General features: G+C 51.6%; 1 protein-coding gene across 2 annotated transcripts; it reads left to right on the plus strand.

Moving 5' to 3' along the window:
* Window positions 1–402: 402 nt before the first annotated feature.
* On the plus strand, window positions 403–10,339 carry LOC144614537 (cell adhesion molecule CEACAM21-like). Of its 2 annotated transcripts, XM_081791514.1 has the most exons (8): window positions 405–601; window positions 1,433–1,792; window positions 6,046–6,324; window positions 7,766–7,886; window positions 8,864–8,916; window positions 9,211–9,242; window positions 9,668–9,709; window positions 9,968–10,149. In XM_081791514.1, the coding sequence occupies exons 1-8, from the start codon at window positions 538–540 to the stop codon at window positions 10,031–10,033; spliced, it is 1,017 nt and encodes a 338-aa protein (XP_081647640.1). In that variant the 5' UTR covers window positions 405–537; the 3' UTR covers window positions 10,034–10,149. The 2 variants fall into 2 exon arrangements, with proteins under 2 accessions (XP_081647639.1, XP_081647640.1); XM_081791513.1 differs by lacking the exon at window positions 7,766–7,886 and having other exon boundaries at window positions 403–601; window positions 9,968–10,339.
* The last annotated feature ends 261 nt before the right edge of the window (window positions 10,340–10,600 follow it).

Genomic DNA, 10,600 nt, shown 5'->3' on the forward strand with positions numbered 1-10,600 from the left:
AGTTCCACAGGTGATTCCGATGCCCGGTGGGGGTACCATCCCTGTGAGGAGAGTTCCTGGGGTAGCCCCTCGGGCTCCTGCTCTGAAGAGAAAAGCCACGTGGGGAGGAGAGAGGGCTGCGGGGGGCTGACTGTGCGCCCCGACCCTGAGGTGTGGGGAGCGCCCAGGACACCAAGGCCACAGGCTTGTGCTTGTCCACACAAGGGCATTGTGTGCGCACTCGCATATGGTGGGAAATCCCAGCTGAAGAGGGAGAGGCCTCAGCAGTTCACAGGGAACCCAAACGTAGACGAAATGAAAGGGGAAGGAGACCATGAGGGCAGGAGTGAGGGGAGGGGAGGAGAGGGGAGGGGGAGGGACCGGGCAGAGACCCCGCCCCTGCCCACGTGACCCGGCCAAGCGCTCCTGCCCCCAGAGGCGGCTCAGCACAGAGGGAGGAAGGACCACAGAGCCAACTTGTCGTGACAGCGGTGCTCCTGAGCATTTCTGGAGCCGAAGCTCTCCTCAGAGGGAAGGACAGAGCAGGCAGCAGGCGGCATGGAGCCCCCCTCGGCCCTTCCCCGAGGAGGGCGTGTTCCCTGGCAGGAGCTCCTGCTGGCAGGTGAGAGGGACGATCCCCTGGGTTAAGGGTGAAGGGAAGAGAGAGACTGGCTGCGGTCTCCCAGGGGAGGATGGGGCGCCGAGAGGGGACATGGGAACAGGGCAGGGCAGGGCAGGGCAGGACAGGGGGTTCCCGGCTCAGCAACAGGAAAATCTCATGATCTGGAAGAGGCGAGCGAGCGACGTGCTGTGTCCCAAGTTACTCATCACTGAGGGTTGAATTTTGGAAACGATGTGAGCAACCAGGGACTCTAAACGCTGCCCCTCCCACCAACCTGAGATATTGACAGATCAATGCTGGGCCCTGGGAACACTCATTCACTCATCCACAGGTATTTGCAGCCGGCCCCACCCTAGGGCACAACACAGATCAGAGTCCCTGCCCTCCCTGAGCACACTTCTCTGGGGAGGAAGACAGACCAGCAAAGACACAGAATGGGAGGTCGGGCATTGACAGGCCATGAAGGGAACAGAGCGGGAAAGGTCAGAATGTGAAGACAGAGGGTCTTTAGAGGAGGCGGTGTGGGCAGGCCTCTCCCAAGGACCCCCTGAGTGTGAGCAGGTACCTGAGGGCAGTGAGGGAGTGAGCCCACAGACATCTGAGGGAGAGTACTGGAAACAGAGGAAATCACAAGTTCAGAAGCACTGAAGCCATGGCGGTTGTGCCACTGACCTTGACCAGTAGGACACACACACACACACACACACACACACACGCTCACCCCTGCCCCCAAGGCTGAGCGATTAGGACCTGCTCAGTCTCCAGGGCCACATCTTTCCGTCCCAATACATAGGCCAAATATTGACCCAGGTCTTCTCTCTTCCCTCCTAGTCTCACTCCTAACCTTCTGGAACCCTCCCACCACTGCCCAAGTCACTGTTGAATTGGTGCCGCCCAATGCTGCCGAAGGGAAGGACGTTCTTCTGCGTGTCCACAATCTGCCTGTGAATCTTCTAGGCTTTGGCTGGTTCAAAGGGGAAACTGTTGAGCCCCGTAGTGAAATTGTATCATATGCAGCAGACTCACAAGAAATTACTCCAGGACTTGCACACAGCGGCAGAGAGACATTATATCACAACGGATCCCTGCTGTTCCAGAACATCAACCTGGAGGACACGGGATACTACACTGTACGAATCTTAAAGAGAAATTTTCAAATTGAAATAGTAACTAGACGGCTCCGTGTATATCGTGAGTAATTCCTCTCTCACCTCTGGTGTCGGGTGGAGTGAATTCTACTTCGTACACACAGGATTGACAGGCCTGGACTGTGCCTCCCTCCCCTTCTGCATTTTGCTCCAAATGGTGTTTGAGCATTTAGTGCAGGACACACACAGTAGAGATGAATTTCCTAAGATTGCAACTCCTTTCCTGGAATCCAGACTCTATGACCATCTGAGAAAGACCATGCAGGTCACGGTCAAGGCCAGGCCCGAAGGGGCCCTGGGATCCTCACTAGAGCTCAGCCCAGAAGGCCCTTGCCCAGAACAGTGCCTTGGGGCTCCTGAGTCTCATGACCCCGGGGACTCTGTGCCAGGGTGGGGTAGGGCTCCTGGGCAGGGCTGACTGGGAGCAATGATTTCCGAGCTGCCCGAGTCCTGAGCCTCTGAGCTGGTCACCAGCCAGCGCTCGGTCTCCAGATCTACATCTGGAGAGAGGCATGGGCAGCACAGACATAAAAAGGCCCCAGTCCATTAGCCAACTGCTGTGGGGGACTTAGGAGACTCCAGCGGAGGGTCAGCACCCCCAGGGAGGAACAGAGCAGAGAGATGCTCTTGACGGCTCTTCCTCTCCCAAGAAGGAGGCCCAGGGAGGGAGCCTTGTCTTGTGGAGGCAAGAGTAAGAGAGGCCATTTGATTGGCCGGCCGCGATATACCATTTTAGGGCCAGGTATTTAAGGATGGTTAAAGGTTACTTCACAGGCATGGCAGGTGGAGATCATTTACCATTATTCCTGTTGTATTAGGGGGAAACTGAGGCCCAGGGAGGTATAGTCACTGAATCAGGGTCACACAGGCTGCTGGGCTGCTGGGCAGCACAGCCCTGTCCTCTCCTCCATCAGAGGGAAGGGTCCTGGTGTGGGCAGTGAGAGCAAATAGAGAGGCTCATTCTGTGTTTACTCTACAACTAATGACCCCCAGCAGCAACCTGAGTCAGCATGCCCCGGCCGCCCCTCAGGTGGCCCATCCTCACCTCCTTGTGCTGGACTTGAAATCACAGAGTGTTTCCTGGTGTGTTGGTGTCGCTCCCACTGGGGTAGACTTGCCTTCTCCTTCTGACTCTGCACCTGAAACCAACACAGGGCCTTGCCTCGTCTATAACTCTGGCACTCGCCTCAATAAGTGCACAGTCAAGACTATCACAGTCTCTGGTAGGTGGATCCCTGGAGCATCTACATCAGGCACTATGGTGAAGGTCTGCCTGGTTTTCAGAAAAGAGCCGAGGTGAAGTTATTTTCACTTGCTTGTGACACAGATCTGTCCCTGAACTCTCCCATCACACGTCTGCAGATGCTTTCTCCTCTTGCTCTCTGAATTCTCATCGCAGATCTTGAGATCTGAGATCTGAGATCTCCCAGTCCAGTCTGCAAGGTGGGGAGGGGATTCTGTCAGTTCCCAAAACCCCCACACATATAAGGGGCCTTTGCAGATGGGGAAGAAAGAAGGGTCCTCAGGGTCAAGTTGCTTTTTGTTGTTGTTGAATTGCAGAAGTGCTTTATATATTCTGGGTATTAATCTCTTACCAGCTATGATTTGCAAATGTTTTCTTCCAATCTGTGCATTGCCATCACTGTTTGTTTCTTGTTTCTGTTTTTGTTTTTGTTTTTTGGTTTTGGTCTTGGTTTTGGTCAGGGAAATTTAGCTGACACACAATGTAACATTAGTTTCAGGTTCAGAACATAGGGATTGGACAACTCTATATGTTATGTTATGCCCACCACAATGTAGCTACCATCTGTCGCCATGCAATGCTATTAAAATACCATTGACTAAGGGCACCTTGCTGACTCAGTAAGTAGAGCATGAGACTCTTGATCTTGGGGTTGTAAGTTCGAGCCCCACATTGGGTGTAGAGCTTACTTAAAAATAAAATCTTTAAAAAAATTAAAAAAAAATCATTGACTGTGTTTCTATCTGTGCATTTCCTACCTGAGTCCTGTTCATTCCATAACTGCTACCATCACTCTCTTGATTGTGCTTTTGGTGCACAGAAGTTTTCTAACTCCATACAATCCAATTCATTTATTTTTTCTTCTGTTGTCTTTGCTTTGGGCGTCATATCTAACAAATCTTTGGGAAATACGGGTTCAGAAAGTTTTTGCTTTATGTTTTGTTCTAAGACTTTTACAGTTTTGACTCTTATGTTTAGATGTTTGATCCATTTTAAGTTAATTTTGGAGGGCAGTTATGCTCACCACTATACCACCAAAACATACTATTTTAAGGTATTTCTGTACATGATGTAAGGTCAAGGTCCAATTTTATTCATTTGCTAGGATGCCCAGTGTTCCCAATACCATTTGTTTAAAAAAATTTTTAACACTTATTTGTTTTTGAGAGGCAGAGACAGAGCATGAGCAGGGGAGGGGCAGAGAGAGAGGGAGACACAGAATCCAAAGCAGGCTCCAGGCTCTGAGCTGTCAGCACAGAGCCTGATGCAGGGCTCAAACTCACAAACCGCGAGATCATGACCTGAGCCGAAGTCGAATGCTTAACCGACTGAGCCACCCAGGCAGCCCCCAATACCATTTGTTGAACAGATTTTTTTATGCATTGAATGGTCATGACAACCTTATTGAAAATCATTGAACCACATATATTCAGTTTGTTTCTGGGGTACCTACTGCATCCCATTGGCATTTCAGTGCCTATCTTTATACCAAGCCCATGTTATTTTGGTTGCTGTAGCTTTGTAGTCAGGAAGTAGGAGTCCTCCAAATTTGTTCTTTTTTCAAAATAATTTTGGCTATTTGAGGCCCCTGAGATTTCATGTGAATATTTGGAAATTTCTATTTCTGCAAAATCTTTCCTTAAGAAGTTGATAGGGGGGGCACCTGACTGGCTCAGTCGGTAAAGTATGCGACTCTTGATCTCTAGGTTATATGTTCAAGCCCCACGTTGGGTATAGAGATTACTTAAAAATAAAATCTTTAAAAAAAATGATTTTGATAGGGATTACATTCAATCTGTGGATCTCTTTGGGTAGTATTGTCATCTTAACAATATTAAGTCTTATTATCCATGAACATGGGATGTCTTTCCATTCATTTGTGTCTTCTGTAGTTTCCTTTAGTGATGTTTTATAGATTTCCATGTACAGTCTATTGCCTCATTAGTTCATTCCTAAGTATTTTATTCTTTTTAATGTTATTGTAAATTAAATTGTTTCCTTAACTTGGGAAGGGGTTATTTCATTATTAGTGTATAGCGACACAAGTGATTTTTGCATGTTGACTTTGTATCCTGCAAGTTTGTTGAAATTGTTGATTAGTTCAACAGTTTTTGTGGAATCATTAGAGTTTTATACATATCATTTCATGTCATCTACAAACAGACCTAATTGTACTTAATCCTTTCCAATTTGATTGCGTTCTACTCTTTTTCTTCAAATTATTTCAGCTTGGTCTCCTATACTCTGTTGAATATGGGTGGTGAAAGTGGCATGTTTATGTACTACCTGATCTTAGAGGAAACGCTTTCCGTGTTTCACCATTGAGTATAATGCTAGCTGTTAGGGTTTCATATAAGGCCTTTATTATGTTGCAGTAGTTTTCTTCTATTTATAAGGGTGCCAGTATTCTGTATACCATACCCGATTCTCTACAGAAGTTTTTCACCCTGAGATTCAATCCACAGATGTAGAAGTAAAAGGCTCCAGAGGGAGAAATCCTATGGATTGAAAACTGTTTGGTCCCTAAGGTGATGAAGACTGGGTGGGCTGCTCTCATTTCCTAATAAATTATAACCGTGCAAATACCTTCCCTATTTTATGTAAAGGTGCCTCAGACTCAGAGATAGAAGGCCTTCAAGACTTCCTCCCCACCATACACGAAAAGGTATATAAGGAGTGAGGCTTCATCTATTAAAGTCATAGAAGTTCAAGAAAGGAACCACACAGGAGCCCATGGGAAAAATTCCACCTGCTGAGGAGGATGCTGGACATGGGCTAAGAGGTGTGTGGTGCTGATACTACAGAGATGTTCAGGCAGACCAGGCAGATGACTGAGGGCCAGAGGGGGACCTGAGGGTCAGAGGGAGAGGTACAGCCCCCTCCTTACAGATCGCCACCTGAACAAAGACACTCATCCTTCTGCAGACATCAGGGCGATCCTCTGGGGCACCTTTACAGAGCTCAGTGGGGCCCTCAGAGTGGCTGATATCTTGGAAGACAGAGCATGGCCCCAGGCCCCCTCTCATTCTGTCACCTCCTCTGTTTCTCCACAGAGGCAGTGTCCCAGCCCTCCATCAATATCAGCAACACCACAGCCACAGGACATAAGGACTCTGTGGTCCTGACCTGCTCCACAAATAACAAAAAGGTCTCCATCCGGTGGTTCTTCAATGGCCGGAATGTAAATCTCACAAAGAGGATGAAGCTGTCCCAGGACAACAGGGCCCTCACCATAAGCCTCGTCAGGGTGGAGGATGCCGGGAATTATCAGTGTGAGGTCTCCAACCAGGCCAGTTCCAACAGAAGTGACCCCGTCAGGCTGGCTGTGAGCTGTGAGTGACCCTCGACTTCTCCCCCTTCCTCCCTGTATATTTCATGGGTAGGGGGTGTGTGTGAAATAGAATACAGGTCTGGGGGAGGTGGGAGCCTCCTTCACAGCCTCTACAGCAATGTGGATGAGATCCCCGGAATTAGACTAATCTTGTTAACATCTTGGTTCTGCTTTATACCAGCTGTGGGACCTCAGACAAGACACTCAACCTCCAGAACCTAAGTTTCCTCATCTGTAAAACTGGAAAGAACGGCTGGCTCTTAGGGCTGTTCTGAGGGTTGTCACTATGAGGTTAATGAGATCTTAAATCCTGAGACAGCATCCTACACAGGTTCAAGGCTCAATCAAATTTAGCAGTTCTTGTTCTTTTGTCATTGACGTTGTTGTTATTAGCCGTAATGTCCCGTGGAGCTGGGCTTAAGTGTTGTCTCAACTCGGTCCAGTTCTGTGACCTTCACTACTTTACTGAAGCCCTTGACACTCTCAGACCGTAATTTGCAGAGTGGGGTTGACACCTGGCCGCCTCATGGAAGCAGCAGATGAGATAAACACAAAGTATTTTCCATGTGCCTGGCCCAGCGCTGACCTCGAAAGCAGTCAGCTAGTGTTATTTTCACTAATCCGTGTTGAGTGGACAAGTAGGGGCCTCCCTCTAAGACCATCAATGGTAATAGAAAGGAAGAAATGTGGAAAAAGGCATAATGTGAGAATAAGAAAGAGAGGCATTAGGAGGAAAATGAACAGGATGTGGGCACTGGCCACAGTTTTGGGCAGAGGAGGGCAACATGAAGATTCAAGTCCAAGGATTCACTATAAGGATAGAAAGGACACAGCAGGGGGAACCTGGGCAGCTCACTCCATTAAGCATCCAACTCTTCTTTTTTTTTCTTAAGTTTTTAAAAAAGTATATTTATTTTCAGAGACAGAGAAAGAGAGTTGGGGAAGGGCAGAGAGAGAGGGAAAGAATCTCAAGCAAGCTCTGCACTGTAGGCACAGAACCTGATGTGGGTTTGAACCCACAAACCATGAGATCGTGGCCTGAGCCAAAGACACATGTTTAACCAACTGAGCCACCCAGGTGCCCCAAGCGTTCAACTCTTGATCTCAGATCAGGCCATGATCTCATAGTTCATGGGTTCAAGCCCCTTGTTGGGATGTGCACTGATAGTGGGGACCCTGCTTGGGAGTCTGTCTTCCCTCTTTCTCTGCCCCTTCCCTGCTCCCACTCTCTTTCTCTCTCTCTCAAAAAAAAATACACTTAAAAAAATAAAAAAGAAATGACACAGCAGCCGAGGGGGTGGGGATGCTGTGGAGATAACACACATCATCCAGACCTCGATGGCCATTCCTTCCTCCCTAACCAGGCCCTTCCCCCCAGCCCTCATGGCTTCGGCAGATATGACTTGGGACTCATTCCTCCTCCCTTTTGCTTCTTATTTCAGATGGAAGAAGCCCCACGGGCCTCCCTGTGGGGACCAGTGTTGGCATTGCAATTGGGGTCTTGGTCGGGGGGGCACTCGTGGCCGCCCTGGGGTATCTCCTGGTCCGGGTGAAGACGGGAAGGTACGATGGCATTTCCCACACACGATCCTGTCCACCACCCCTCCCCCGCCCCAGCAGACTCACCAGTAGGCAGACGCTGTCCTGACCCGGGACTCTGGGCTAGGTGTCCCAGACCTCCCAACTGCCCCCTGGATTTCTCCTCTGATCACACCTGGCTCCTTCCTCACCAGCTGCTGCCCGGGGCCCTTCCTCCACAGCTGCCTCTGTGCAAAATTAGGGACAATCACAGAACAGCCCCTCAGGGTTGTCCTGGTTCGCTCGGCAACCCTACAGCAGTGCTCGGTACTAAGTGCACAGTGACCGGTACCTCCCGTGGTTTGTCAGTCCACATGCCCTGGGACGGGGATTTGCAGCCTCAGGACCGAGGGTGGTCCTGGCCAAGGTCACGCAAGGGAGAGTGGAAGACCCTGACAGGCCGGGTGGGGTCGACCCCCAAAGTGGCACATGCGGGAACCACGGCGCCTGATGTGTGACACCGCAGACCCTGGGCCCCGTCAGGTAGAGGTCCTGGGACGAAGCCCCTCGTCCAGGCAGGTGGAGATAGAGCACGAGCCAATGTCAGTTTTCAACAAATTCTGGCCTGAGGACTCGAGGGTCTGGCCACAGCAGGGGCACCGCATTCAGGGATCTGACATACCTGGAGCTCCCCAAGCGTCCTGCACACGCAGCTGGCCGCCTTGACCTTCCACTCACTCAGACCCTCATGTGTGATTCCTTTCCTGGGCCCTTGATCCCTTTTCAGGACACCTTCTCCTAGGTGTCCGTCCGCTGCCCAGCTTCCTCTCTGGTCCGAGGATACCTGTGCTCCGAAGGCCTTTTTTTATCCCTCTCCTGGGCCCTTCCCCTCCTAAATAGACTGGTGGAGAGATGGGGTCTCTAAGGCCTGCTTGGAAGGAGGACCCTCCTTGTCCCCTGTTCTGACACCAGAGCTGTGACCTCTCACTGCCCACCTCACAAATAAGCCTGATCTTTCCTAGGGCCAGTGGCCAACGTAATCACAGAGAGATGGGGCACCCAGCCTGCACCCCTGGTGAGTATCCCTTCAGCCCAGGCAGCACAGGGAGCCCCTCAACCTGCCCCCAATGTCCACTCCTGCCAGTCACACCCTGGGTCCTCTGACCACATCCCTGGGGCTTCAGTACAGGGGACCCCAACTGGCCATACTCCCTGACTATGGAATCTAGGTCACGGGTCAGCACCTCACAGACCAGCACCAGTGGGTCTCCCTGTGGGAGGTGCTCCTTCCCCGGTTCTCCGAGAGCCGTTGACCCGGTACCTCCTGGCAGGGTGGACCCTGGCTGCTAATTCCTGTTTCTGTGCCCAGGTCATGGTCCAGTCAGCAGCTCCACATCCCCGGTAAGCCCGCCCCCTCCCCACTGGGGTCTAGGTTGTGCAGGCGCAAGGCAGAGAACCAACGAATTCAGCAGCACCGCACATACCCTGCTTCCCCCAGAGAGCCAGGACAAGGCAGGGCCCGTTCTGCCCAGGATTTGGACCGTCTTCAGGGACAGGACCACTCCCCACCCCGTCCTGAGTCTCTCCTGCCACTCTGAGCTGCCCAAGGGGAACCCTGGAGTCTGGCCAAGGACAGAGCACTGGGAACATCAGCCAGGGGTCCTGGGCTAATAGGAGTGGGGCAGGGAGTTAAGGAGAGACCGGTCTGGGTCTGGGGTGTGGGTCAACAGGCTTGGCGAACGCTGCTCAAGAGGCAGAACGGGTCACCCCTGCAGAGAAATGACTCTCCCTCTGTCCACTGACACCCATTCTCTCCCCCTGTTCAGAACGCCCTACCCAGCCCGGGGACAGCCATTCCCATCTACCAGGTGAGTGTGGGCAATGAATGTTCAGGTCCCCCAAGCCCAAGGGGACTGAGGATCTGTCCCCAGCCTGCCCTGCCTGTGCTTTCAGGTTTAGGACACAGCAGGGCAAAAGGGCACAGGGGCTAGTGGGAGGAAGGAGGGGCCTGGGGCAGAAACCTGCCACCCAGCCAGGTTCCCAGAGAGGTGGACACAGGACCTGAAAGTCACCCAGACATGTTCTGAGAAGCTTGCGGGGTTCAGAGGCCTCTTTTTCTTTTACAGGACTTACAACACCCTGACAGGAACATTTACTGCCAGATCAACCACAAAGGACAAGTGTCTTCTTAGTTTCCCCTTCCCCTGGGAGCTACTCCTTCCAGGGGCCTTCCTGAGACCCCAGACCCTGGGTGGGGTCAGGTGCCGCCGCCTGAGCCAGAGAACCAGCTCTAAGCCCAGAGGATATTCAGGGACATGGACCCAGGGTCCGGGCCTTCCTGATTTCTGGAAGCCCTGACAGGCTGCCACGAACCCCGGATGGGCCAGGACAAAGGCCCCCATGTCCCAGGAAGTGGGGTTTCCCAGGGAAAGTGTCCTGGGCCCTGACCCACCAGGGACAACATGAGGGGATCTGATTAAACAGGACTCTTCCCCCTCCTTGGCCCTTTTTTGGTGAATGGTGATTTCTCTGAGCAGACATTCACCTGAACCTCTGGGGCCCTTCTCTCCTGGGTCACACAGGGAAATGTTCCCTCTGAGTTCACCAAGCCCCCACCTTAGTCCCCTGAGATAGAGGAGGGGCGAGGGGTGTTGACATGCTGGGACCACGTTAACTAGAAAAGGAGAGATCACCAGAGCTGTGGCCAAACTATGACAGCACTCAGCGGTCCTCACCCTGCTCAGGGACCAAGGCTGGAG

The sequence above is a fragment of the Panthera onca genome, chromosome E2 (assembly GCF_046562875.1).
Source record: "Panthera onca isolate mPanOnc1 chromosome E2, mPanOnc1 haplotype 2, whole genome shotgun sequence".
Classification (NCBI taxonomy): Eukaryota; Metazoa; Chordata; class Mammalia; order Carnivora; family Felidae; genus Panthera; species Panthera onca.

Coding starts and splice junctions, on each gene's coding strand:
- LOC144614537 (XM_081791513.1), top strand. CDS start 538: ATGGAGCCCCCCTCGGCCCTTCCCCGAGGAGGGCGTGTTCCCTGGCAG. Junction 9,243..9,667: donor TCAGCAGCTCCACATCCCCG/GTAAGCCCGCCC, acceptor CCCCCTGTTCAG/AACGCCCTACCCAGCCCGGG. Junction 9,710..9,967: donor CAGCCATTCCCATCTACCAG/GTGAGTGTGGGC, acceptor TTTCTTTTACAG/GACTTACAACACCCTGACAG.